The sequence below is a fragment of the Tamandua tetradactyla genome, chromosome 8 (genome assembly GCF_023851605.1).
Source record: "Tamandua tetradactyla isolate mTamTet1 chromosome 8, mTamTet1.pri, whole genome shotgun sequence".
In the NCBI taxonomy this organism is placed as follows: domain Eukaryota; kingdom Metazoa; phylum Chordata; class Mammalia; order Pilosa; family Myrmecophagidae; genus Tamandua; species Tamandua tetradactyla.
The window spans coordinates 107,581,468-107,608,263 of NC_135334.1; the positions used below are offsets into that span (position 1 = coordinate 107,581,468).

Here is a 26,796-nt window from a genome sequence, read left to right on the forward strand (position 1 = left end):
TTAACATTATTATGGCTTATGATTTAACTATTAGATGTAAGTTCAAAACTAGATGTGTTGATTATTATCACAGATGCCTTTTAATATTAGTTATCACCAGAATATAAGAGTGTAGCACTATTCCCATTTAAGGAATGCAGTAAAGGAAAGAAAATACCAATGACCTTTCCCCCCAACCTACCCTAAGAATGTACACACCTGAATCACCTATAAAAGCAGTGTTTCTTACAGTTGTTGGAGGGATATGTAGTTTTTAGACAGCCCTTCGTTTCCTCACTGTGTGATTCTGATTCTCTCTCCTAAGTGACATTCCTATCCAACCATTAAACCCTATTCCCTTTTCATCCCAGTAATCACTAACCAACAGCATATTCTGAGACTTAAGATCGTCAGTATTGTGTAGCTCTACTACCATGGCCTGCAGTGACTTCAGCAATTCAAAAGTTTTAGGCCATTATTATATTAAATTCTCATTACACTTTTGTTCTCTATCTTAGTGGTTCAACCACAACAGTCCTGTATACAGTGCTTTTCAGCACAAGTCCATGGATAGTTTTCCATGACCAACAAATACCATCTTTTCAGTAAGCCAATATACTCCCAAAGGAGAATGATAGACCTTCAGATTCTCTAGTGAATCCATAGTGTAATAATAACCAATAATATTTATGTAGTGCTTTACAATTTACAAAATATTTAGTGCAAATATCATATAAGATTTCCACTACAATTAGTAAAATAGTTCAGGTTTCAGATGAATACACTAGTGGTTTCATCACCAGCTCCTAGTGGTTTAGTAACTGTTTAATGTTCTTGCTTTCTGTTATATCCTACTGATAAAGAAATTATAACAATAGTCAGAAAATGTCTCATTTAGACTATTTATTTCTGGTACAGCTTTTCTCTGAGAAAATTTAACGTGAGAGTTTTTTATGGAGAAAATACATTAGATTATATCTGTTTACCATTTTTGAGGAAATGTTTTAAATCTTTGTTTTACAGAGGCCACAAAAGAGTTCATAGCATTTTAAAAATCTGATTATATGTTAATGCTCTGTGTCTTGGATGAAAAATCTTGCAAAATTGTTTTTTTCCTCTAAAAGGATATTTATTTTTCAGCTCATTTTTTTATTGAACAATAAAGTTTTTTATCATTACTAAAGTTTTTAGTGATTATTTTAGTTGCCATATCTAACTTTCATTTATAAATAAATTAATAACTTAATTGCAATGAGAAAAGTTTCCAATTTTATTTTTACATTTTAATGAATTATTTGTGTTCTATATGTAAACTGTCACAGCATGAAATCAATTTTCTGCCTTGATTCATCCCAAATCTGAGCTTTCTTACACATTAATATTGTAATTAGAAACTTTAATAGAGACGGCAACTTAAAAAGCATACTTTGCTTCTTGGCAATTTAGCATATTTCTCTGCATGCATAGGACTTCAAGAATCTTCAATCCACTAATAAATTTATTAACTCAATCTTAAAAGAAGTGAAAAGTCTTTCTTTCTCTCTCCCCATGGCCAGTCTGCTAAAATAGATTATTCATGCTTATTTGATTCAGGTAGGCTTTTGCAAGCTTCCCTACCAGGCCTGGGAATGTGGTACATTGAGGCCTTTTCAGAGGTTTCTGACATAGACCAAGCTTTTATTGCATGGTGTTTTTTAGAGCCAAATCCTAGTCTCCACCCAGTTTGTAGGCACTTTGCTTATTCTTTTGAATCAGGGAAGGTTATCACCTACCTTAATCCATGCGACAGTGTGGATTAAGGACACCAGTGTGCCCCAGGATTCCCAAAGAGGATCCTGGAAACTTCTTGTTTCTTCTTTTTTGCTGTCTTTACTAAATTCTGTTGGGCCTTAGAGGGATTTGCATCTGAAATGGGCAACCTGGTGTTTTTCTCAATGAAGACATCAGATCAAAGTTCAGTTAGTCAAGGCCTTTCTAAAACATTAAGGGGGCTTGGACTTACACAATAAAAAGATGAGCTCTAGCAGAGTTTGCAGTAAAAACATTCTGAACATAATCCGGATAAAGAATAGATTATAGGCCAAAGAACAGACCTTGTTTAAATTGCTTTAGACTAATAACTTTACATTAAAAAACTTTCACCCAATTTTTAAGAACTCTATTTTAATGTCACAATTTATTTGTCAGTAGCTTCATGGTAAATAAATCACATTTTGGGAATCATTCTTCTGTACATATTGATTTGAAAAGATTAAATTGATGCAGATAGGGTCTCTTTAATAAAAATAAGTAGTAAAAAATAAGTGGTAGCTTATGGAGGGATAAGCAATCATTTTATTTAAAAAGTAAATGTCAAATCCATAGACTTTGAATCAGTGAACAATATTTCTGTTAGACTTTTAAGTTTTTATTCCATGTTATTTTATAATTTGATGTTTGAGAGCATTTAACATATTAAGAATAAGATCCTTGAAGTCTTAAATGCTAATATCTAGTGTCAAGCAAAACTTAAGATAAATTAAGAATCTTCTGTGTATAGTTCTTCATTTTCTACAGAGATCATCTGGTTTTGTTGTAAAAACTATTGCAACTGGAATTTGTTAGTAGTTAAACTTTGGCTCAGGGTACATTCATAGTTCTAATGTGCTAAATGAAAAGGAATCAGGCCAGGGTCTGTTCAAAGCACATAATAATAATAAGGTTGTGTTACTGGATGTCTACTATCCCATATAAATAAATTCAGCATCAATTATTATTAAAGTTTCTTATGAGAAAGGTAATTTGTTGAAGAAATTTTTAGTAGAGACACAAAGGAGGTAATTATCAATGACCTAATGATTATGCCAGCTTTCTGGTTTATCTAATCTAGTTTATATACATTCATCCATTTTCTCGTGTGCCTTACCTCTATCTGTACTATCCTAGGACATTTTAACTGTAAATTAAATTTTAAGCTTCTCAGAAATTTTGGATATATTTATATACCATGGTTTGTGAGAATTCAGTTTTAAAATGATGTTCAGTTTAATGTATTTAATTAGCTGTTTTCTTTGGGCCCCTCACCAGTGAATTGATTTGGCTTATGCATTCATCTAATTCTTAGCAATTTCATATTTAGATTGTAAGTAAAACCTGGGATCTTAAAAATTAATTAAGAATTGTGATTATTAATTTTTTTAATTTGGGAAGCTATGAGGTATAGTAAAAAAGCTGAGTAGGTGTGAAGTCATTCAGTGGTAGAATTCTTGCCTGCCTTATGGGAGACCTGAGTTTGATTCCCGGCCCATGTACTTCCCAAACAAACCAAAAAAACCCAGCAAATACAAACAAACAAACAAAAAATTCAACAAATGGTGCTGCAATAAAAGAATACTCACATGGGAAAAGAATAAAATGTGACCCCACCATAAAGCATACCAAAAAACAAAGGAAGAAAGCTACAAAAGGTTTAAATTTGTATAAAAATTAAGGAACCCCTAAGAGTGAAGAACTGTTATAAGAGAGAAAGAGGTTGATATCTAACTACAGATAGTTTAAAATAATAAAGGTTGTGGTGTATTTCTTTGAAATTTAGTGTCTGTGTATATCAACTCATCCTTACTAGCATTCAATATGTACATATATGAGTGTTTTTGTCAGATGTATGACTAATAAATTGTAGCTAAAAAAAAATCATTTTTTTAGAAACTGTATGGGTTTTCTTAACAGGCTGGGCCAGTATCATCTTCAAGATTCGGTCACTATTATGATCTATCCAAAAGGATACCCCAACAACTAATTGAGGCTTCGAAATATCATGGATTTTTTCTTCCAGAAAAATTATCTACAGCTTTTAAAGAAGAACCCTGGTAAGTTAATCCATGTAAAAGCACATTCTGATTTCAAAAGTTAACAGAAAGCTTTTCTATTAGTTTCCTTATAAGAATGCATATCTAATAGTATATATCCTAATAATAAATGTTAATTTTCTGCATAATATGTAACCTTAATTGTGCATATATTTCATAGTGTTATGTGTGGTTTTCTTTCTTTTTCTGATCCTGTAACTGCTGGGCCTGTCAATTGCTTTAATTTGCAACTTTAGAAAATCTGGATACCAAATTTACAATACCTGCTGTTTTTATTTTCAAGAAAATGTAGACAGTTCTAAATCAGGTTCCTTCAGACCTAAGTACAAATAAATACTTACTAAATATTTATTGATGAAAAACTATGAAAATTGTGTACAGTAATACCACTTGCCCAGATTTTCCATTACGTGCTCTCTCAGATAGTAAACAAATGTGTGTTTTCCAATACTTTATTTATCAAGGTTCTCTGTTTCTAGTTATACTGTTAATAAAATAATCTATATACTTTAAGGAGCATTAAGAGGATCTAGAGTTTCAGTTTTATGGTTTAAGCATTAAACTGTACTAACATGTTTATACTACCACTAACTTTTATTAAGGCAGAGCTCTAAAAATTAACAGGACTTGACATTGAATAATTAATAAAGTGTTAAAAATATTTAATTTCAGTGGATCAAGGAAAAGTAAGCCATGGAATAAGTTGTCACCTTAATTTTTTTCAGCACTGTTAAAACGTTATTTTCAAAATGAGATGAGTTATTAAGTGGAGATTTAATAGACAGGAATTTGTGAACTACACTAAATTAAAAATCTGTCATCTCTTTTCTAGATATGATACCTGAAAATTTAGTGAAGACTATTCAGTTTATTCATATTATATTTCAAAAGAAGTTCTTTTTTATTATTATGATATTCTTCAGCCTCTTGCCAGAAACATAAACAGAAGTGGTTCTTTGGTTTTATCTTAGTATTGATAAGCTACCATTTAATGAATGACTACTATATACTTTACATAGTCATACTACTCTACAATTTACATTTATCTCATGTAATCCTCATAACAACCATATAAAAGTATGTATTCTTAGGAGAAGACACTGAAAGGCATAGGAGTGAAGTAATTTATCTGAGATTCAACTATTAAGTTGTAGACCCAAGATTAATCTATGTAAGTTCTCTTTCTTTTTTTCTTTTCCATCGCTGAAGTAGGAAATACACCACACACCATATTGGGTGCAAAAGAAATGACACCTAATCAGCTGTGTGTTTATAGTCCTGTAGACTTTAAAGTTTACAATTACAGAATTTTTTTGAGAACTAGCAATTTTGCACGGAATAGGAAAATTTATAGATTTTAATTATCAAGACAGTATTTCATCTCACAGTGGTAAACTGATAATTCATTTATTTCACATTAAACTTAAATGCTTAATTAAATATAATTAAGCTTTAAACATGTAACTAAATTAATTTCAAAAGGGGAACTTTACCACATGAGAGTTATCTTAATTTATGAAAGCATGTGATCATTTCACTAAAATGAACTTTACTAGTTGATGTATAAAACTATAATGCTAAGCTTTATAGTTGTCTATACATTTCCTATAAATAAGACTAGAAGAGATAGCTGTGTCTCACTGTCATATATGAGGATATAATATATAGCTTCGTAATTTATCACATCAATGCTGAAACATGTGAAGATTTTTTATAGTAAGAAAAATGGAAGGGCATTTGAAATTTGCAGTAACTATTTTAAAATTATTGGTAGGTTTGCCTGTACAAAATGTTCTTACTTTCAAATTAATGTCTGAATATGAAAACCTAAGATGTATCACAATAATATTATCTAGGTAGTTTTTTTTTGATATCTCATTGTCATGAATTAGATAATGTAGTCATAAAACAATAGAAAAAATGATTTTGAGGTCTCATAGTTTACATACAGTTGGTAGTAAATGGAATGAATTTTTTATATGTATCTTTGAAGTAAAGATGTTATTTATTTATTTTTTTTACATGGGCAGGCACCGGGAAACGAACCCAGGTCCTCTGGCATGGCAGGCAAGCGTCCTTGCCTGCTGAGCCACTGTGGCCCACCCTAAAGATGTTATTTTTATATATTTATTCTAACAGTAGTAATTAATTGTATTGATTGGGTTTTGTTAAGTTTGTTATTAAATTCAATGAACTGAACTCTGAGAGAACAATTGCCTTTCTAGAATTTCTAGGAGAAAATAAATGGAAAGAGGATGGGAATAATACTTAATATCTTAGAAGTAACTATATTCTTCTTATCCCATCAGATTTCTTTACCAGCCTATGTGGAACCTCTGTATAAGCCTTCTTTAATATTTTCCTAGATAAATCATAATTATGCCCCCATACATTCGTAGTTCTTTGGTTAATGCTTCTGTCAGAACACATATCACAATACCCTAAGATTGAGTCTTATCTACCTGCTTGTCTTCCCACATAAGCATTGGAAATCCTGGAGGAAAGGGTACTTCCTTCTTCTTCTATGTATTCGCCAAACCTAAGGCACAGATACTACATCTGTAGCTAATAAATGAATGGACAAAGTGTAAATGCACAAAGTGTAAATAAGATTTTAATGCGGGAAGACTAACTACAGCCTTGTTCTTAGCACAGAGATTTAGTGGGATAAACCAATAGCTGAAATCTAGCCTTATTAGGGTATCTTTATTACAAAAATATGGATCTTTAGATAGGGAAGGAGAGAAGTTATAAGTGAAAAATTCATACTCATAAAAAAAGAATCATGAAAGAAAACTTCTAGATAAGTACTATAGAAGTATACTATATATTACTTTATTAAACAAATATAATGAATGATATATTACAGAACTAACAGGAAGGCAATATGTAAGTGTAATGAGAGATTTTACCCATCTGCCTATCTGAAATAAGTAAGATAAAAATATAATATCTGAAAATTTAGAAAAGGGAACTATTACCCTGGACCTCATTTTAACCAGTGAAGAAAAATTGCTTGCTTTCATGTTTGCTTTCCTTTCTTCCTTCTATCTGTCCTTTAAGGAGGCTTCCAAGTACACAGAGTCTAATTGATCATCCTACTTCTCAAGTTCATGCTTGGTACACTATCCTCATTGGTATGCATGTTTTTTATTTTATGATTTCCCCTCTGTTCTAGTTTGCTAACTACTATGCAATATATCAGAAGTGGAATGGCTTTTTAGAAAGGGGAATTTAATAAGTTACAGGTTTACAGTTTTTTTGTTTCTTTTTTTAATTTATTTATTTTTTCAATTAATTTATTTTTTATTTATGATGTATAAACCACATACAAATGCAAACATTCTTATGTATGATCATTCCGTTCTTGTTATATAATCAATAACTCACACTATCATCACAGTTATATGTTTATCAGCATGATCAATTTTTAGAACATCTGCATCAATTCAGAAAGAGCAATAAAAAGAAAACAGAAGAAAATTCATATATACCATATCTCTTAGCCCTCCCCTTCACCGATCACCAATGTTTAAATCTACCAAATTTATTTTAACATTTGTTCCCCCTAATATTTATTTATTTTTAATTCATGTGCTTTACTTGTCCGTCGATAAGGTAGACGAAAGGAGCATCAGAAACAAGGCTCTCACAACCACACAGTCGCACTGCAACAACCATATCATCATACAATTATCATCAAGAAACATGGCCACTGGAGCACAGCTCCACATTTTCAGGCAGTTCCCTTCAGCCTCTCTATTACATCTTGACTAACAAGGTGATATCTACTTAATGCATAAGAATAATCTCCAGGATAACCTCTCGACTCTGTTTGGAATCTCTCAGCCATTGACACTTTATTTTGTCTCATTTCACTCTTCCCCCTTTTGGTCAAGAAGGTTTTCTCAATCCCTTGATGTCTTAGGCCTAATTTTAAGTAGGCTTATCCTATCCTTTGAGGGATTAAGTTTCATATGAACAAACCCCAAGATTGAAGGCTCAGCCTATTGCTTTGTCTGTCCCCACTGCCTGTGAGAATATCAAGTATTCTCCACTTGGGGAAGTTGAATTTTCCCCCTTTCTCACCATTACCCGAAGGGGACTCTGCAAATACTTCCCTATTCACTGTTCAAATCACTCTGGGATTTATTGAGGCATCACTCTGGACAAACCTACAAAATCTCATGCCCTACGCAAGGTTCCAAGTACTATGATGTTTGATTAAGCTGTCCACATAAGTTATATTTGGAAATGAACTAGTCAAAATATAAATGTTGTACCAAATAAAACATCTTTTGCTTCTCTCACACATACGTTAAAGTTTTAAAATATAAATACCATCTATTTTCAATACCATGCACTAGTGACATTCCTTTGTTCTTCCTCATGCAGAAACATTTTTAAATTTGTACATTTAGTCACTATCATTATACACTCTAGGCATTCCTAGATTATACCATCTTAGTCTTTATCATCTATCTTTCCTTCTGATTTCATTTGTACCCCCAGGCCTCCTCCCTCTATCATTTTCACATTCGGCGTCATTCAGTGTTCTAACATTATTGTATCACAGTTACATAGTATCATGCTATCCATTTCTGAACTTTTACAATCAGTCCTGTTGCACAATCTGTATCCCTTCAGCTCCAATTACCCAATATCTACCATATTTCTATCTCCTGATGGTCTCTGTTACAAACTGAAATTCTCCAAGTTTATTCACTAATGTCAGTTCATATCATTGAGACCATACAGTATTTTTCCTTTTGTTTCTGGCTAATCTCACTCAGCATAATGTCCTTAAGGTCCATCCATGTAATTACATGCTTCATGACTGTATTCTGTCTTACAGCTGCATAATATTCCATTATATATATATATATACCACAGTTTGTTTAGCCACTCGTCTGTTGATGGACATTTTGGCTGTTTCCATCTCTTCGCAATTGTAAATAATGCTGCTATAAACGTTGGTGTGCAAATGTCTGTTTGTGTTCTTGCCCTCATGTCCTCCAAGTAGATATCCAACAATGGTATTGCCGGATCCTATGGCAATTCTATACTTAGCTTCCTGAGGAACCACCGCACTGTATTCCATGGTGGTTGTACCATTTGACATTCCCACCAACAGTGGATAAGTGTGCCTCTTTCTCCACATCCTCTCCAGCACTTGTCGTTTTCTGTTTTATGATAAAGGTCATTCTGGTGGGTATGAGATATCTCATTGTGGTTTTGATTTGTATTTCCCTAATAATCAGGGAAGTTGAGCATCTTTTCACGTGCCTTTTGGCCATTTGTATTTCCTCTTCTGAGAAGTGTCTGTTCATGTCTCTTGCCCATTTTGTAGTTGGGTTGTCTGTCTTTTTGTTGTTGAGTTAAACAATCTCTTTGTGTATTCTGGATACTAGACCTTTATCTGATTTATCATTTCTAAATATTGTCTCCCATTGTGTAGGCTGTCTTTTTACTTTCTTGACAAAGTTCTTTGATGCACAAATGTGTTTAATTTATCTATTTCTTTCTTCAGTGCTCGTGCTTTGGCTGTCAGGATTAGAAAACCGCCTCCTAGTGTAAAATTGATAAGATATTTCCCTGTATTTTCTTCTAACAGTTTTATGGTCTTCAAACTAATGTTTAGGTCTTTGATCCATTTTGAGTTAATTTTTGTATAGGGTATGAGATATGGATCCTCTTTCATTCTTTTGCATATGGATGTCCAGTTCTCTAGGCCCCATTTATGAAGAGACTGCTCTGTCCCAGGTGAGTTGGCTTGACTGCCTTAGCAAATATCAATTTCCATAGATTAGGGGGTCTATATCTGAACACTCTATTCGATTCCATTGGTCAGTGTATCTATCTTTATGCCAGTACCATGCTGTTTTGACCACTGTAGCTTCATAATACGCCTTAAAGTCAGGTAACATGGAACCTTCAACTTCATTTTTTTTCCTCAGGATACTTTTAGCTATTCAGGGGAACCTGTCCTTCCAGATAAATTTGGTTATTGGTTTTTCTATTTCTGAAGAGTAAGTTTTTGGGATTTTAGTTCATATTGCATTGAATCTGTAAATCAATTTAGGTAGAATTGACATCTTAACTATATTTAGTCTTCCAATCTATGAACACGGTATGCCCTTCCATCTATTTAGGTCTTCTGTGATTTCTTTTGACAATTTCTTGTAGTTTTCTTTGTATAGTTCTTTTCTATCTTTAGTTCGATTTATTCCTAAATATTTTATTCTTTTGGTTGCAGTTGTAAATGGAATTTTTTTCTTGATTTTCCACTCAGATTGTTCATTACTAGTGTATAGAAACACTACAGATCTTAGGGGGAAAGTTTTCAGTTTTTCCCCGTTGAGGATGATGTTAGCTGTGGGTTTTTCATATATTCCCTTATCATTTTTAAGAAGTTCCCTTCTATTCCTGTCCTTTGAAGTGTTCTCCACAGGAAGGGATGTTGAATTTTGTCAGATGCCTTTTCTGCATCAATCAAGATGATCATGTGGTTTTTCTGCTTTGATTTGTTGATATAGTGTATTACATTAATTGATTTTCTTATGTTGAACCATCCTTGCATACCTGGGATGAATCCTACTTGGTTGTGGTCTTTAATTATTTTAATGTGTTGTTGGATTTGTTTTGCTAGAATTTTTTGAGGATTTTTGCATCTATATTCATTAGAGAGATTGGTCAGTAGTTTTCTTTTTTGTAATATCTTTGTCTGGCTTTGGTATGAGGGTGATGTTGGCTTCATAGAATGAGTTAGGTAGCTTTCCCTTCTTTTCAATTTTTTTGAAGAGTTTGAGCAGGATTTGTAATAATTCTTTCTGGAGTATTTGGTAGAATTCACGTGTGAAGCCATCTGCTCCTGGACTTTTCGTGGGGCTTCTTAGTAACTGATTCAGTTTCTTTACTTGTGATTGGTTTGTTGAGAGCATCTGTTTCTTCTCCAGTCAATGTTGGTTGTTCATGCCTTTCTAGAAAGTTGTCCATTTCATCTACGTTGTCTAGTTTATTAGCACCTATCATTACTTCCTTTATTTCTGTGGGGTCAGTGGATATGTCTCCTCTTCCATTTCTGATTTTATTTATTTACATCCTCTCTCTTATTGTTTTTGTCAGTCTTGCTAAGGGTCCATCAATCTTATTGATTTTCTCATAGAACCAACTTCTGGTTTTGTTGATTTTCTCAATTGTTTTCATGTTCTCAATTTCATTTATTTCTGCTCTAATCTTCATTATTTCTTTCCTTTTGCTTGCTTTGGGATTAGTTTGTTGTTCTTTCTCTAGTTCTTCCAAGCGGACAGTTAATTCTTCTATTTTTGCCCTTTCTTCTTTTTTGATATAGGCATTTAGGGCAATAAATTTCCCTCTTAGCACTGCCTTTGCTGCATCCCATAAGTTTTGATATGTTGTGTTCTCATTTTCATTTGCCTTGAGATATTTACCGATTTCTCTTGTAATTTGTTCCTTGACCCACTGGTTGTTTAAGACTGTGTTGTTGAGCCTCTAGATACTTGTGAATTTTCTGTCATTCTGCCTATTATTGATTTCCAACTTCATTCCTTTATGATCTGAGAAAGTGTTTTGTATGATTTCAAACTTTTAAATTTATTGAGACTTGCTTTGTAACCCAGCATATGGTCTTTCCTTGAGAATGATCCGTGAGCACTTGAGAAAAAGGTGTATCCTGCAGTTGTGGGGTGTAATCTTCTATAAATGTCTGTTAAGTCTAGTTCATTTATTGTATTATTCAAATTCTCTGTTTCTTTATTGATCCTCTTTCTAGATGTTCTGTCCATTGATGAGAGTGCATAATTGAACTCTCCAACTATTATGGTAGATGTGTCTATTTCTCTTTTCAGTGTTTCAGTGTTTACTTCATGTATTTTGGAGAATTCTGGCTCGGTACATCAATATTTATGATTGTTATGTCTTGTTGAAATGTTCTTTTTATTAATACTTAGTGTCCTTCTTTGTCTCTTTAACTGTTTTACATTTGAAGTCTAATTTGTTGGATATTAGTATAGCTACTTCTGCTCTTTTCTGATTGTTGTTTGCATGAAATATTTTTTCCCACCCTCTCACTTTCAAGCTGTCTTTATCCTTGGGTCTAAGATGTGTTTCCTGTAGACAGCATATAAATGGGTCTTGTTTTTTAATCCATTCTGCCAGTCTATGTCTTTTGATAGGGGATTTTAATCCATTAACATTTAGTGTTATTACTATATGGGTTGTACTTTCTTCTACCATTTTGCCTTTTGTATTTTATATGTCATCTAATTTTTCTTCTTTTTACCTTTACTGATAGTCTTCATTTCTACTCTCTTCTCCACACTTCTCTCTCCTGTCTTTTCTTATCTGTCTGTAGTGCTTCCTTTAGTTTTTCTTGCAGAGCCTGAAAATGTTTTAATTTCTCCCTTATTTTTGATGGACAATTTTGCTGGATATAAAATTGTTGGTTGGCAGTTTTTCTCTTTTAGTAATTTAAATATATCATCCCACTGTCTTCTCGCCTCCATGGTTTCTGCTGAGAAATCTATGCATACTCTTATTAGGTTTCCCTTGTATGTGATGAATTGCTTTTCTCTTGCTGTTTTCAAGATTCTCTCTTTCTCTTTGACCTCTGACATTCTGATTAATAAGTGTCTTGAGAGTACGTCTATTTGGATCTATTCTCTTTGGGGTATGCTGTACTTCTTGGATCTGTAATTTTAAGTCTTTCATAAGAGTTGGGAAATGTTCAGTGATAATTTCCTCCATTAGTTTTTCTCCTCCTTTTCCCTCCTCTTCTCCTTCTCAGACACCCACAACATGTATATTCGTGCGCTTTACATTGTCATTCAATTCCCTGAGTCCCTGCTCATATTTTTCCATTTTTTTCCCATATATTTTCTTTTGCTTGTTGGATTTCAGATGTCCCATCTGCCAGTTCACTAATCCTATCCTCTTGAAATCTGACATTGTAGGTTTCCTTTTTTTTTTTCATTTCTTCTACTGTCCCTTTCATTCCCATAAGTTCCGTGATTTGTTTTTCAGACTTTCAATTTCTTTTTGTTCATTCCTTGCCTTCTTTATATCCTCCATCTATTTGTTTATTTGATTTTTTATGAGGTTTTCCATGTCTCTTCCTACATTCTGAATTAATTGTTTCAACTCCTGTACCTCATATGAATTGTTGGTTTGTTCCTTTGACTGGGCCATATCTTCAGTTTTCCTAGTTTGATTTGTTATTTTTTGTTGGTATCCAGGCATTTAATTACCTTAATTAGTTTATTCTGGAGATTGTTTTCATTTCTTTTACCTAGGGTTTTCTTGCTGGATGAATTTGTTGTCTGTCTGTTCTTTGACATTCAGTTCACTTATTAGAACTGCCCTGCCTATATGGTGCCTTTTTCCCCCTGACCTTAGGAGGGTGTACTTAATACCATTATAGACCTCAGCTGGATTTTCCCAGACCAAACTGGCCTCCTGTCAGGAGGAAAGAGTCACCTGCATCAGTTTTCCCTGAGGGTGAGTCCCAAGAGATTGAAAGACTTTCCTGTGAAGTTTCTGGACTTTGCGTTCTTCTTATCCTGCCCAATATGTGGTGCTTGTCTGCCTGCAGGTCCCACCAGCATAAGATGATGTGATACCTTTAACTTTGTCAGACTTTCCCTGCTGGGGCATGGTGGAGACAGAGGAGAGGTTGTAGGCTGGCTTTAATGGCTTCAAATTACCGAGCCCTGGGGTCTGAATTCCTTGATGAAGGGATTCCATCTGAGTTAGGCCTCACCCATCCCCTGGGGAAGGTACAGACTCTAGACAGGCTCTCAGATAAACTTGTTTCTGTCTATGCCTGGGGCAGTTGCAGCCTGAGAAGCCCTGCCACTGTATCCAACAGCAGTAAAGCCTTTGTAAAAACACAGCCACAAAAACCTCTGTTTCTTTTTTTTTCTTTTTCCATCAGCCCTTCCCCCTTGGCGCTGGGGCAAAAATTGGCAACCTCTGCTTTCACCAGGTTCACCTGAGCTGAGGGCCTATTTTTAGTGTTCAGAATTTAATTAATTCCACACTTGTAGCTTAGTTGCTCTCAGGCCCTGCTGCTGGTAAAATCTCTTTCCTTTCCCCTCTGGGATGCAGCCTGTGGGGGAGGGGCGCCAACTGCCATGACTTGGGAAATTCACAGTTCTGGAGGGGTTCACAGCTGATCCAGCTGGTCCACACTGGGGTATGCTGTGTGTCCAGTCACTGATGTGGCCCCAGGAGCTGTTCTGTACTGTTCCTGGATTATCTAGTAGCTGTTCTGGAGGACGAACTAAATCCCACACCTTGCTAAGCTGCTATCTTGGCACCATAAATTCCCTTCTTAAATAATCTAAGAGATTCACAGGATAAATTAGTATTTGAAAAACTCCAAAACTTTGTTAATTTATGGCAGTCACAGTCATCTTTACCTTTGTTGATTGGTAATTTTTTTCAGAAAGGAAAATACTTTTATCAGCATACTTCTTAATGTCCCACAATAGTTTTTCTCAGTAAGAGAAAGAAGGATTGGCATAGAGGAATGTTTGAGAAGATGTTCACCGAACTTTAAAATGTTCACCTCTTGGTAGTAGAATTTGGAAAAATTTTATTTTATATTTTGTGCTTTTTATGTTTTTTATTTTTTTATGATGGACAGGCATCAATTTTATTATGGATGGGATGGCATTTCAACGTAGCAGGGAAAGCCTAATCATTTGGGAATAATATAGCAAATTCCTCATCTTGTATTTTATATTAAACTATATTGCTAAAGAGTTAAAGATTTAAATATAATAATAAAATTATGAAAGTAGTGAAAGAGAATATAAGTGAATGTTTAAGGTATTGAAGTCAGGAAATATCAAGGAGTATATCTAACACTCAAATCTAAATACCATTTTCCACTTAAGCAAACTGAACTCTCTAGAGTTGATTTCTTATTCCAGGTAACGAGAAAATTGATTCCAACTCTAGAGTTGATTTCTTATTCCAGAGAATGAGAAAATACATCTAGAACATCTTTTTGCATTAGAAATGCTTCAAAAATTAGGGGACTGTGTCAAAAGGGTGCAGACACCAGCTCAGAGGAGCTCCTACTGGCCCAACTGGAGACAATTGAGCATCAAAATAAATAATGATAGTAATGGATTATAACCCATTTAATAAAATAAGAAACTTTAAGTACAACTGATATAAATGAATAAATCAAAAATTTTCTGAGGAGCAATATATTTACATAGTCTCAGAGCACCTCACCACAAAGTACTTATTAATTACAGAAAAAAAAAGAATAACATTCTAGTGGAGAAGTGTGGCAGATAGCACCTTAATAAAGTTAACATCACCAGTAATGGAGCAAATCAAAATTGCATATCACCTAATAATGGGCAATGAGAAGAGCTTAGTAACATTTCTGTGATATTCCTACCAAAAATATATAATTTAAATATAATCATGAGGAAATACCGGACAACCCAAATTAAGGAACATTCTACCAAATACCTGACCTGTAATTCTCAGAAGTGTCATGATCATGAAAGTCATGGAAAGTCTAAGAAACTTCCAAATTGAAGGAGACTGAAGAGAAGACAAGACGACTGAATGCAACACGCGATTCTTAACTGGGTCCTTTTGCTATGAAAAATGATATGAGATGATTGGCAAAACTTGAATGGGATCTGAGGATTAGATGCTGGTATCAGTTTCTTAATTGTGTCAATATCCTGTTGGATGATTATGTTATAGTTATGATAGATAATGTCTATCTTTTTAGGAATCACACTATAAATTATTAAGAAATAATGGGTCATTATGTCAACAACTTACTCAAGCGAAACAGGTAAAATAAGTTTTTAATTCTATATTTTCAACTTTTCTGTAAGTTTGCATTTTTAGTATGTATTTTCTTTGTTGCCCTTGTGCCATTTCTAGGAATTTATCATAAATAAATAATGAGATGAGTTAGCAAAGATTTATGTCTAAGAATGATCATCATAACGCTTTCTGTCATAGTGACAATCTGGAAATAACATTTGTCAATGTGAATTGGTTAAATAAATTATGTTTTATCTAAATAATGGAATAACTTACAGCCATATAAAATGGGGCAATAAAAAACAGAATGTATAATAAGATCCCATCTTGTTTATAATGATATGTATTTGTAGAAAATGGTCTGACAGTTTTTATGTCTAGGTTATACCTTGGATTATAGGTGATTTTCTTTTTTTTTAATATGAAATTTTCTTGAAGGACAGCATAGTTAAAATATAAACATAGGCACTTTTGGTTAGATGGTCTTGATTTGAATCCTGGCTCTCCCATTGACTAGCTGTATGACTTTGTGCAAGTTACTTAATTCCCAGGGCCCTAGTTTCTGCATCTGTAAAATTGGAGTAATAGTAATAGAAACTACTTCATAGGATTATTAAATCAGTTAATGAAAATAAAGCATTTAGCACACAATGGTTGACATAGTAAAGGCTTAATGGATTTTAGCTGCCATCATTGTTATTTCTGTTCATATGTTTACGTGCTTGAAACTCTAGAATAAATATGTTTTTTAACTGATAAATAAATGATGCTATTTCTACTTTAGGAAAAATATTACTACTTCAGCAAATATTTTCCATCTAGTCGAAGTCTGCTCTCTTTCCCATATCCCATTCTTTGCTTTGAGAAAAATTGATTTGGAAATCCATCTTTCCTAGAAAGAGGCCCCTGAATGAACAGTGGTCATATTCTCTAACTTTCCCAAACTATTTAGCTTACTTCTAAAAATATATTTTGTACAAATTGTCCTTTTTGCTACTCATTTGCTACTCATTTGGCAGTTCTTAATGGTACCACATACTATCCCTTCTCACCGCCTTAAGCACATACCTCGTTCTATTTAGTCATCCCTTCCTATCTCCATCCATCCTGCAACTGGAGCTTTACTAATATGCTAAAACATACTGTACTGACACCGTGGGTATTGCTAACAGCTAACAATTATTGAGAACTGGTTTTTATTATTTCACTTAATCCTTAAAAAAATACTATGTAATTGGTAGTATTATCCCCATTTTGAAAACGAGGTAATAGGTACAACCAGTTTAATTAGTTTATTTTAAATCACACAGCTAGTAAATTACAGAACCAAGATTCAAAATCAAGAATTCCGATCTGCAAAGATCACACAGCTAGTCAAGGTACAGAGTCAAGATTCAAACCTGTGTTTTTTGGTTCAAAAAACTCTTGCATTCCTCTCTTTCTCCGCCGGCCCGCCGCACGGCGCCCACGCCACGCAGCAGCCGACCCGCCCGCCCTCCTTCTCCCCTCTCTTTCTCCGCCGGCCCGCCGCGCGGCGCCCACGCCCCGCAGCAGCCGACCCGCCCGCCCTCCTTCTCCCCTCTCTTTCTCCGCCGGCCCGCCGCGCGGCGCCCACGCCCCGCAGCAGCCGACCCGCCCGCCGCCTGCTCCGGCCGCTCTCCAACCACCACGGTGCCCTCTTCCCCAGCCTTCACCGGCTCCTCCACCACCAGCCTCTACAGCCTTGCCGCCCTCACCTTTCCTCCTCCAGAACAGCTACTGGGGGAGTGGAGATAATACAGAGCAGCTCCCGGAGCCACGAGGGAGAGCAAAGGGACGGCGTACCCCATCCTGGAACGGCTGACTATCTGGGAGAACCAGCTCCGGTGAGATCACCAAGGGGCACGGGCTTTCCTGGGTGGGACGGCAAGCGACCGGAGTCCCTCCCTTCCACCTTCCCAGGCCAGCTGGTAGAATTGGACAGGCGGTCCCCTTAGGCCGCGGCGGCTGGTGCCCCCACCACACGAGGCCCCCCGGAACAACTGAGATAGTTGGGTCGGAAATTCCCAGACTGCGGAGAACAGTGACCGGGGGATCCCTTCCAAACACGTGACTCCCCCGTCGGCTGGGAATAGTGCACTCTCCCGGGCTGCGACAGCTGGCGCCCTCCCGCCACGCTTGGTGCCCCGGGCCGACTAGCTAATTCGGCCGGACGCTCTCCCGTGCTGCGGCGGCTGGCGAACCTCCCCGCATTCAGAACCCCAGGCCGGCTGGCATTCTTCCAAGACGCTTCAGCTGCCGAACCTCCCCTACGGCGAGAATTTTCCAGAGTTAAAGGACCCACAGCAACTTTCACTGGTGGAACCCATAGACAAACGTGTGCCACGAGCGCCACCTACTGGGCAGGATAAGAAAAACAGAACCCAGAGATTGCACAGAAAAATCTTTCAACCTGTGGGGTCCAACACCCAGGGAAATCTGACTAAATGCCCAGACGCCAGCAGAAGATAACGGATCACGCTCAGAAAATTGAACATATGGCCCAGTCAAATGAAGAAACCAATAGTTCAAATGAGATACAGGAGCTGAAACAACTAATGCTGAATATACGAACAGAAATGGAAAACCTCTTCAAAAACGAAATCGATAAATTGAGGGAGGACATGAAGAAGACATGGGCTGAACATAAAGAAGAAATAGAAAAACTGAAAAAACAAATCACAGAACTTATGGAAGTGAAAGATAAAGTAGAAAAGATGGAAAAACAATGGATACGTACAACGACAGATTTAAAGAAACAGAAGATAGAATTAGTGATTTGGAGGATGAAACATCTGAATTCCAAAAAGAAACAGAAACTATCCGGAAAAGAATGGAAAAATTTGAACAAGGTATCAGGGAACTCAAGGACAATGTGAACCGTACAAATATACGTGTAGTGGGTATCCCAGAAAGAGAAGAGAAGGGAAAAGGAGGAGAAAAACTAATGGAAGAAATTATCACTGAAAATTTCCCAACTCTTATGAAAGACCTAAAATTACAGATCCAAGAAGTGCAGCGCACCCCAAAGAGATTAGACACAAATAGGCGTTCCCCAAGACACTTACTAGTTAGAATGTCAGAGGTCAAAGAGAAAGAGAGGATCTTGAAAGCAGCGAGAGAAAAACAATCCGTCACATCAAGGGAAACCCAATAAGACTATGTGTAGATTTCTCAGCAGAAACCATGGAAGCTAGAAGACAATGGGATGATATATTTAAGTTACTAAAAGAGAAAAACTGCCAGCCAAGACTCCTATATCCAGCAAAATTGTCCTTCAAAAATGAGGGAGAAATTAAAACATTCTCAGACAAAAAGTCACTGAGAGAATTTGTGACCAAGAGACCAGCTCTGCAAGAAATACTAAAGGGAGCATTAGAGTCAGATACAAAAAGACAGAAGAGAGAGGTATGGAGAAGAGTAAGAAAGAAGGAAAATCAGATATGATATATATAATACAAAAGGCAAAATGTTAGAGGAAAATATTATCCAAACAGTAATAACACTAAATGTTAATGGATTGAATTCCCCAATCAAAAGACATAGATTGGCAGAATGGATTAAAAAACAGGATCCTTCTGTATGCTGTCTACAGGAAACACATCTTAGACCCAAAGATAAACATAGGTTGAAAGTGAAAGGTGGGGAAAAGATATTTCATGCAAATGACAACCAGAAAAGAGCAGGAGTGGCTATACTAATATCCAACAAGTTAGACTTCAAATGTAAAACAGTTAAAAGAGACAAAGAAGGACACTATATACTATTAAAAGGAACAATTAAGCAAGAAGACATAACAATCATAAATATTTACGCACCGAACCAGAATGCCCCAAAATACATGAGGAATACACTGCAAACACTGAAAAGGGAAATAGACACATATACCATAATAGTTGGAGACTTCAATTCACCACTCTCATCAGTGGACAGAACATCTACACAGAGGATCAATAAAGAAATAGAGAACCTGAATATTACTATAAATGAGCTTGACTTAACAGACATTTATAGGACATTACATCCCACAACAGCAGGATACACCTTTTTTTCAAGTGCTCATGGATCATTCTCAAAGATAGACCATATGCTGGGTCACAAAGCAAGTCTTAACAAATTTAAAAATATTGAAATCATACACAACACTTTCTCGGATCATAAAGGAATGAAGTTGGAAATCAATAATAGGCGGAGTGCCAGAAAATTCATAAATACATGGAGGCTCAACAACACACTCTTAAACAACAAGTGGGTCAAAGAAGAAATTGCAAGAGAAATTAGTAAATACCTATAGGCAAATGAAAATGAAGACACAACATATCAAAACTTATGGGACGCAGCAAAGGCAGTGCTAAGAGGGAAATTTATTGCCCTAAATGCCTTTATCAGAAAAGAAGAAAAGGCAAAAATGCAGGAATTAACTGTCCACTTGGAAGAACTGGAGAAAGAACAGCAAACTAATCCCAAAGCAAGCAAAAGGAAAAAATAACAAAGATTAGAGCAGAAATAAATGAAATTGAAAACATGAAAACAATAGAGAAAATGAATAAGACCAGAAGTTGGTTCTATGAGAAAATCAACAAGATTGATGGGCCCTTAGCAAGATTGACAAAAAGAAGAAGAGAGAGGATGCAAATAAATAAGATTAGAAATGAAAGAGGAGACATAACTACTGACCTCACAGAAATAAAGGAGGTAATAACAGGATACTATGAACAACTTTACGCTAATAAATAGAACAATTTAGATGAAATGGACAGGTTCCTGGAAAGACATGAACAACCAACTTTGACTCAAGAAGAAATAGACGACCTCAACAAACCAATCACAAGTAAAGAGATTGAATTAGTTATTCAAAAGCTCCCTAAAAAGAAAAGTCCAGGACCAGACGGCTTCACATGTGAATTCTATCAAACATTCCAGAAAGAATTAGTACCTACTCTCCTCAAACTGTTCAACATAATCGAAGTGGAGGGAAAACTACCTAATTCATTCTATGAAGCCAACATCACCCTCATACCAAAACCAGGCAAAGATATTACAAAAAAAGAAAACTACAGACCAATCTCTCTAATGAATGCAGATGCAAAAATTCTCAATAAAATTCTAGCAAATCGTATCCAACAACACATTAAAAGAATTATTCATCATGACCAAGTAGGATTCATCCCAGGTATGCAAGGATGGTTCAACATAAGAAAATCAATTAATGTAATACACCATATCAACAAATCAAAGCAGAAAAATCACATGATCATCTCAATTGATGCAGAGAAGGCATTTGACAAGATTCAACATCCTTTCCTGCTGAAAACACTTCAAAAGATAGGAATACAAGGGAATTTCCTTAAAATGATAGAGGGAATATATGAAAAACGCACAGCTAATATCATCCTCAATGGGGAAAAATTGAAAACTTTCCCCCTAAGATCAGGAACAAGACAAGGATGTCCACTATCACCACTATTATTCAACATTGTGTTGGAAGTTCTAGCCAGAGCAATTAGGCAAGAAAAAGAAATACAAGGCATCAAAATTGGAAAGGAAGAAGTAAAACTATCACTGTTTGCAGACGATATGATACTATATGTAGAAAACCCAGAAAAATCCACAACAAAACTGCTAGAGCTAATAAATGAGTACAGCAAAGTAGCAGGCTACAAGATCAACATTCAAAAATCTGTAGCTTTTCTATACACTAGTAATGAACAAGCTGAGGTGGAAATCAAGAAACGAATCCCATTTACAATCGCAACTAAAAGAATAAAATACCTAGGAATGAATTTAACCAAAGAGACAAAAAACCTATATAAAGAAAACTACAAAAAACTGCTAAAAGAAATCACAGAAGACCTAAATAGATGGAAGGGCATACCGTGTTCATGGATTGGAAGACTAAATATAGTCAAGATGTCAATCCTACCTAAATTGATTTACAGATTCAATGCAATACCAATCAAAATCCCAACAACTTATTTTTCAGAAATAGAAAAACCAATAAGCAAATTTATCTGGAAGGGCAGGGTGCCCCGAATTGCTAAAAACATCTTGAGGAAAAAAAACGAAGCTGGAGGTCTCGCGCTGCCTGACTTTAAGGCATATTATGAAGCCACAGTGGTCAAAACAGCATGGTATTGGCATAAAGATAGATATATCGACCAATGGAATCGAATAGAATGCTCAGATATAGACCCTCTCATCTATGGACATTTGATCTTTGATAAGGCAGTCAAGCCAACTCACCTGGGACAGAACAGTCTCTTCCATTAATGGTGCCTAGAGAACTGGATATCCATATGCAAAAGAATGAAAGAAGACCCATCTCTCACACCCTATACAAAAGTTAACTCAAAATGGATCAAAGATCTAAACATTGGGTCTAAGACCATAAAACAGTTAGAGGAAAATGTTGGGAGATATCTTATGGATCTTACTACTGGAGGCGGTTTTATGGACCTTAAACCTAAAGCAAGAGCACTGAAGAAGGAAATAAATAAATGGGAGCTCCTCAAAATTAAACACTTTTGTGCATCAAAGAACTTCATCAAGAAAGTAGAAAGACAGCCTACACAATGGGAGACAATATTTGGAAACGACATATCAGATAAAGGTCTAGTATTCAGAATTTATAAAGAGATTGTTCAACTCAACAAGAAAAAAACAGCCAACCCAATTACAAAATGGGAAAAAGACTTAAACAGACACCTACCAGAAGAAGAAATACGGATGGCCAAGAGGCACATGAAGAGATGCTCAATGTCCCTGGCCATTAGAGAAATGCAAATCAAAACCACAATGAGATATCATCTCACACCCACTAGAATGGCCATTATCAACAAAACAGAAAATGACAAGTGCTGGAGAGGATGCGGAGAAAGAGGCACACTTATCCACTGTTGGTGGGAATGTCAAAGGGTGCAACCACTGTGGAAGGCAGTTTGGCGGTTCCTCAAAAAGCTGAATATAGAATTGCCATACGACCCAGCAATACCATTGCTAGGTATCTACTCAAAGGACTTAAGGGCAAAGACACAAACGGACATTTGCACACCAATGTTTATAGCAGCGTTATTTACAATTGCAAAGAGATGGAAACAGCCAAAATCTCCATCAACAGAAGAGTGGCTAAACAAACTGTGGTATATACATACGATGGAATATTATGCAGCTTTAAGACAAGATAAACTTATGAACCATGTAATAACATGGATGGACCTAGAGAATATTATGCTGAGTGAATCCAGTCAAAAACTAAAGGACAAATACTGTATGGTCCCACTGATGTGAACGGACATTCGAGAATAAACTTGAAATATGTCATTGGTAACAGAGTTCAACAGGAGTTAGAAACAGGGTAAGACAATGAGTAATTGGAGCTGAAGGGATACAGACTGTGCAACAGGACTAGATACAAAAACTCAAAAATGGACAGCACAATAATACCTAATTGTAAAGTAATCATGTTAAAATACTGAATGAAGCTGCATCTGAGCTATAGGGTTTTTTTTGTTTTTGTTTGCTTGTTGGTTTGTTTGTTGTTGTTGTTTTTTACTATTATTACTACTTTTATTTCTTTTCTTTATATTAACATTTTATATCTTTTTCTGTTGTGTTGCTAGTTCCTCTAAACCGATGCAAATGTACTAAGAAACAATGATCATGCATCTATGTGATGATGTTAAGAATTACTGAGTGCATATGTAGAATGGTATGATTTCTAAATGTTGTGTTAATTTCTTTTTTTTTTCTTTCCGTTAATAAAAAAACAAAACAAACAAACAAACAAACAAAAAACTCACTTATAGTCCAGAAAGAATTTCATTGAAAAAAGAACCCATTTAATTCACTGTAGGTCTAAACGGGGTACCTAATATAAAATATATCTGTTTAATATAAAAAAAAAAAAAAAACAACTCTTGCATTTATCCTTTCTTCTATACTGCTCTCAAACAGTTGGGTATTGGCAAAAATATAAGCAAGTTCACTATGAGTTTAGGTGTTCATTCATTCAACAGATGTTTTATTGAGTGCCTACTCTATGCTCATAATAGGGAGATACACATCAGTGTACAAAAGATTCCTGTCCTTACGGAGCTTACATTCCAGCAGGGGAAGACAAACAATAACCCTAATAAATGCATAAAATATATGTTAGAAAATAATGTGTTATAAAACTCTAAAAATTTAGATCAAAGTATGGTGGATAAATGAGGTGATACAATTTTGAATGTTGTGATAGAATAGTTCTTATTGAGAAGAGGTTATTTGAGCAATGAGTAGAAAAGATAGCCGAAGCTATGCTGTCCCTGGGAAGAAATATTACAGACACTGGAAGTAGCCAATGCAAGGCCCCGATTTTAATTTCTAGGCTGCTAAAACAAATACTACACAGTGGATTGGTTTAACAACTGTAATTTATTGGCTCACAAGTTTCAGAGACTAGAAGACTTGCTTCTAAAAAGGTTGGTAGCATTCTGGCTGGCTGGCAATTCTTGGGTACCTTGACTTTTCCATCATATGGCAATATGCTCTCTTTTCTTTTGCGGGTTCCTTTGTCTTAAGGCTTATGTCTTCTCCCCATGGCTGTCTCTCTCTCTCTCTCTCACTTTGTGTGAAGTTCTTCTGCTTCTAAAGGACTGCAGTAATCAGATTAAAGCCTACCTTCATTTAGTAGAGCTGCACACTAACTAAAACGGCATGTTCAAGAGATCCCATTTACACTGGCTCACAGCCACTGGAACTCACACTAAGAGCAAGAATGTGTGTTTTGGAGGTATATAATTCAACCTACCACTGACCCTAAGACAAGAGTATGCTTGGTGTATTAAAGGGACAGAAAAGAAACCACTGTGAGTGAAACAGAGTAAGTAAGGGGAGAATGAACTCAAACAGGTCATGGACAGGGACTGAAGGGGTAGGTGAAGAAATCACCTAAAGCCTTAGACCATGGTAAGGACTTTGACTTTCACTTTGAGGGAAATGGGGAGTATTTGCAGGGATTTGAGCAGAGAATTAAAATAATTTGACTTAACATTTTGTATTTTTCTTCTGGGTTTGGAATAAACTGAATGGATGGGAGAAAAAGAAAGAGAGCAAGAACTGTTTAGGAGGCTACTATATAATCTAGGTGAGAGAAGCAAAAGGCTTGCACTGGTGGCAGCAGTATATGAATTAAAAGATGCTCAGATTCCAAATATATTTGAAGGTAGAGCCAACAGAGTTTCCTAATAGATTTCATGTGGGTTAGGACTCAAGGATGACTCCAAGCTTTTTACTTAAACAACTGGAAGGGTGGAGGAGCAGATTTTGGGGGAATTGAGAGACAAGAGTTTTGAACATAAATATTTCAATTTGGGGGTTTGTTAAGGTTTGGAGATATTGATATGCATGAATCCAGAGTTTAGAAGAAAGATTTGAGAGTTATCATCATATACAATGGTATTTAAACCATAAAACTAGATAAGATCTGCAAGAGAGTGTAGATGGAAAAGAAGGCCTAGGACTGAGCACTAAGCATTCTATTTTTAAGAGGTCAGAAAGGAAAAAAGGCCCAGCAAGGAGACTTGAGAAGAAACAAGTGAGAAAGGAGAAAATCAAGAAAGTGTATATCCTAAATGCCAAATGATAAAAGTAGCTCAAGAGAAGGGAGTGATCATCTGTATTGATAGATGATAGACAGGTACTATTGATAGACCAGTAGGATGAAGGATAAAAAGTAACCACTGAAATAAAAACAAACAAAAAAAAGTAACCACTAAATCTGAAAATGAAATTAAGATGACAATTGTATTCACAAAAACATTAAAAAAAAAAAAAAACCCTTAGGAATAAATTTAACAAAAAGAAGTGCAAAACTTATTTTGAAAATGGCAAAACATTGTTGAAAGAAATTTTAAAAGATCGGAAAACTTAATATTGTTAAGATGTCAATACTCCTTAAACTGATTTAGAGATTCAACACATTCCTTATCAGAATCCCATCTGGCTTGCTTGTAGAAATTGTCAGACCAATCCTAAAATTCATATGGAAATCCAAGTGACTCAGAATAGCCAAAACAATCTTGAAAAAGAAGAACAAAGTTGGAGGATTCTCACTTCCCAATTTCAAAACTTACTGCAAACCAACAGTAATCAAGACAGTGTGGTACTGCATAAGGATAGAAACAGATCAGTGGAATAGAATTAAGAGTCTAGAAATAAGCCCATATATCTGGTGTTAGTTTTTTCAATATGGGTGCTAATACCATTCAATGGGGAAAGAATAGTCTTTTCAGCAAATGGTGCTGGGGCGACTGGATATCAACATGCAAAAGAATGAAGTTGGACCGTTACCTCACACCATGGATAAAATTAACTCAAAATGGATTAAAGACCTAAATGTAAGAGCCAAAATTGTAAAAACTAACAGGAAAAAAAAAAAACATGGGGGGGTATGACAATAATATGATTAATTTCAGGGAAATTGTGGTGGTGGTGAAAGCCTAATGGAATGGGTTTAAGTGAACATAAGGTAAGGAATCAACACCAAATATTAGGAAACACAAAGAGTTTGAGTACAGAGAAATAGGGTGGTAGTCTGCAAAGGAAATGGGTCAGGAGGTGCTTTTATTTTAAAGGAGGGAGAGAGAACAGTTTGTCTATGTATTATAAGAAGCACCTAGTAGAATGGTATTTTAGGAGAGAGAGAATTGCTGGAGTGATGACCTATGTGATAAGGTTTGTACACAATGGAGGTACTGCCTTTGTACAGTTTAGATACTTCATCTCTGATAGCTTATAGGAAGATAGAGTATGTTGGTGTAGATGCTATGGCTCGGTAAATGTAGCAGTGAGTTTATCTTCTGGCTGCTTTTGTTTTCTTAGTGAAAAAATCAAGCTGGAAATGAAGATATTGGAAGAGGTGTTGGAGGTTTGAATAAAAAAGAGAGAATATGAAATAGTCATCTCTAATAACAATGTATGTAGTAGGATGGCCAAAGCAGTATTGAAGGGCTTTTCAGGTTTGTTGTCATGAATCTAAAGTGAAACCAGTCATCTTGAATGGTATAATTTTCCAGCCATTTTTAGCTGTACTGAGGCACGTGAAGTATAGATAAGGAATTGGGTTTAGCCAAAGCAGTAATTTTGT

At 35.6% G+C, this 26,796-nt stretch overlaps 1 protein-coding gene across 6 annotated transcripts in view; it reads left to right on the plus strand.

Moving 5' to 3' along the window:
• Positions 1-26,796, plus strand: part of ELP4 (elongator acetyltransferase complex subunit 4) — a 309,287-nt gene that overhangs the window by 95,377 nt on the left and 187,114 nt on the right. For all 6 annotated transcript variants that reach the window (XM_077114287.1, XM_077114290.1, XM_077114289.1 and 3 more), the window contains exon 5: positions 3,688-3,827. In XM_077114287.1, the coding sequence (XP_076970402.1) occupies positions 3,688-3,827 (140 nt within the window). The remainder of the gene's footprint in view (positions 1-3,687; positions 3,828-26,796) is intronic.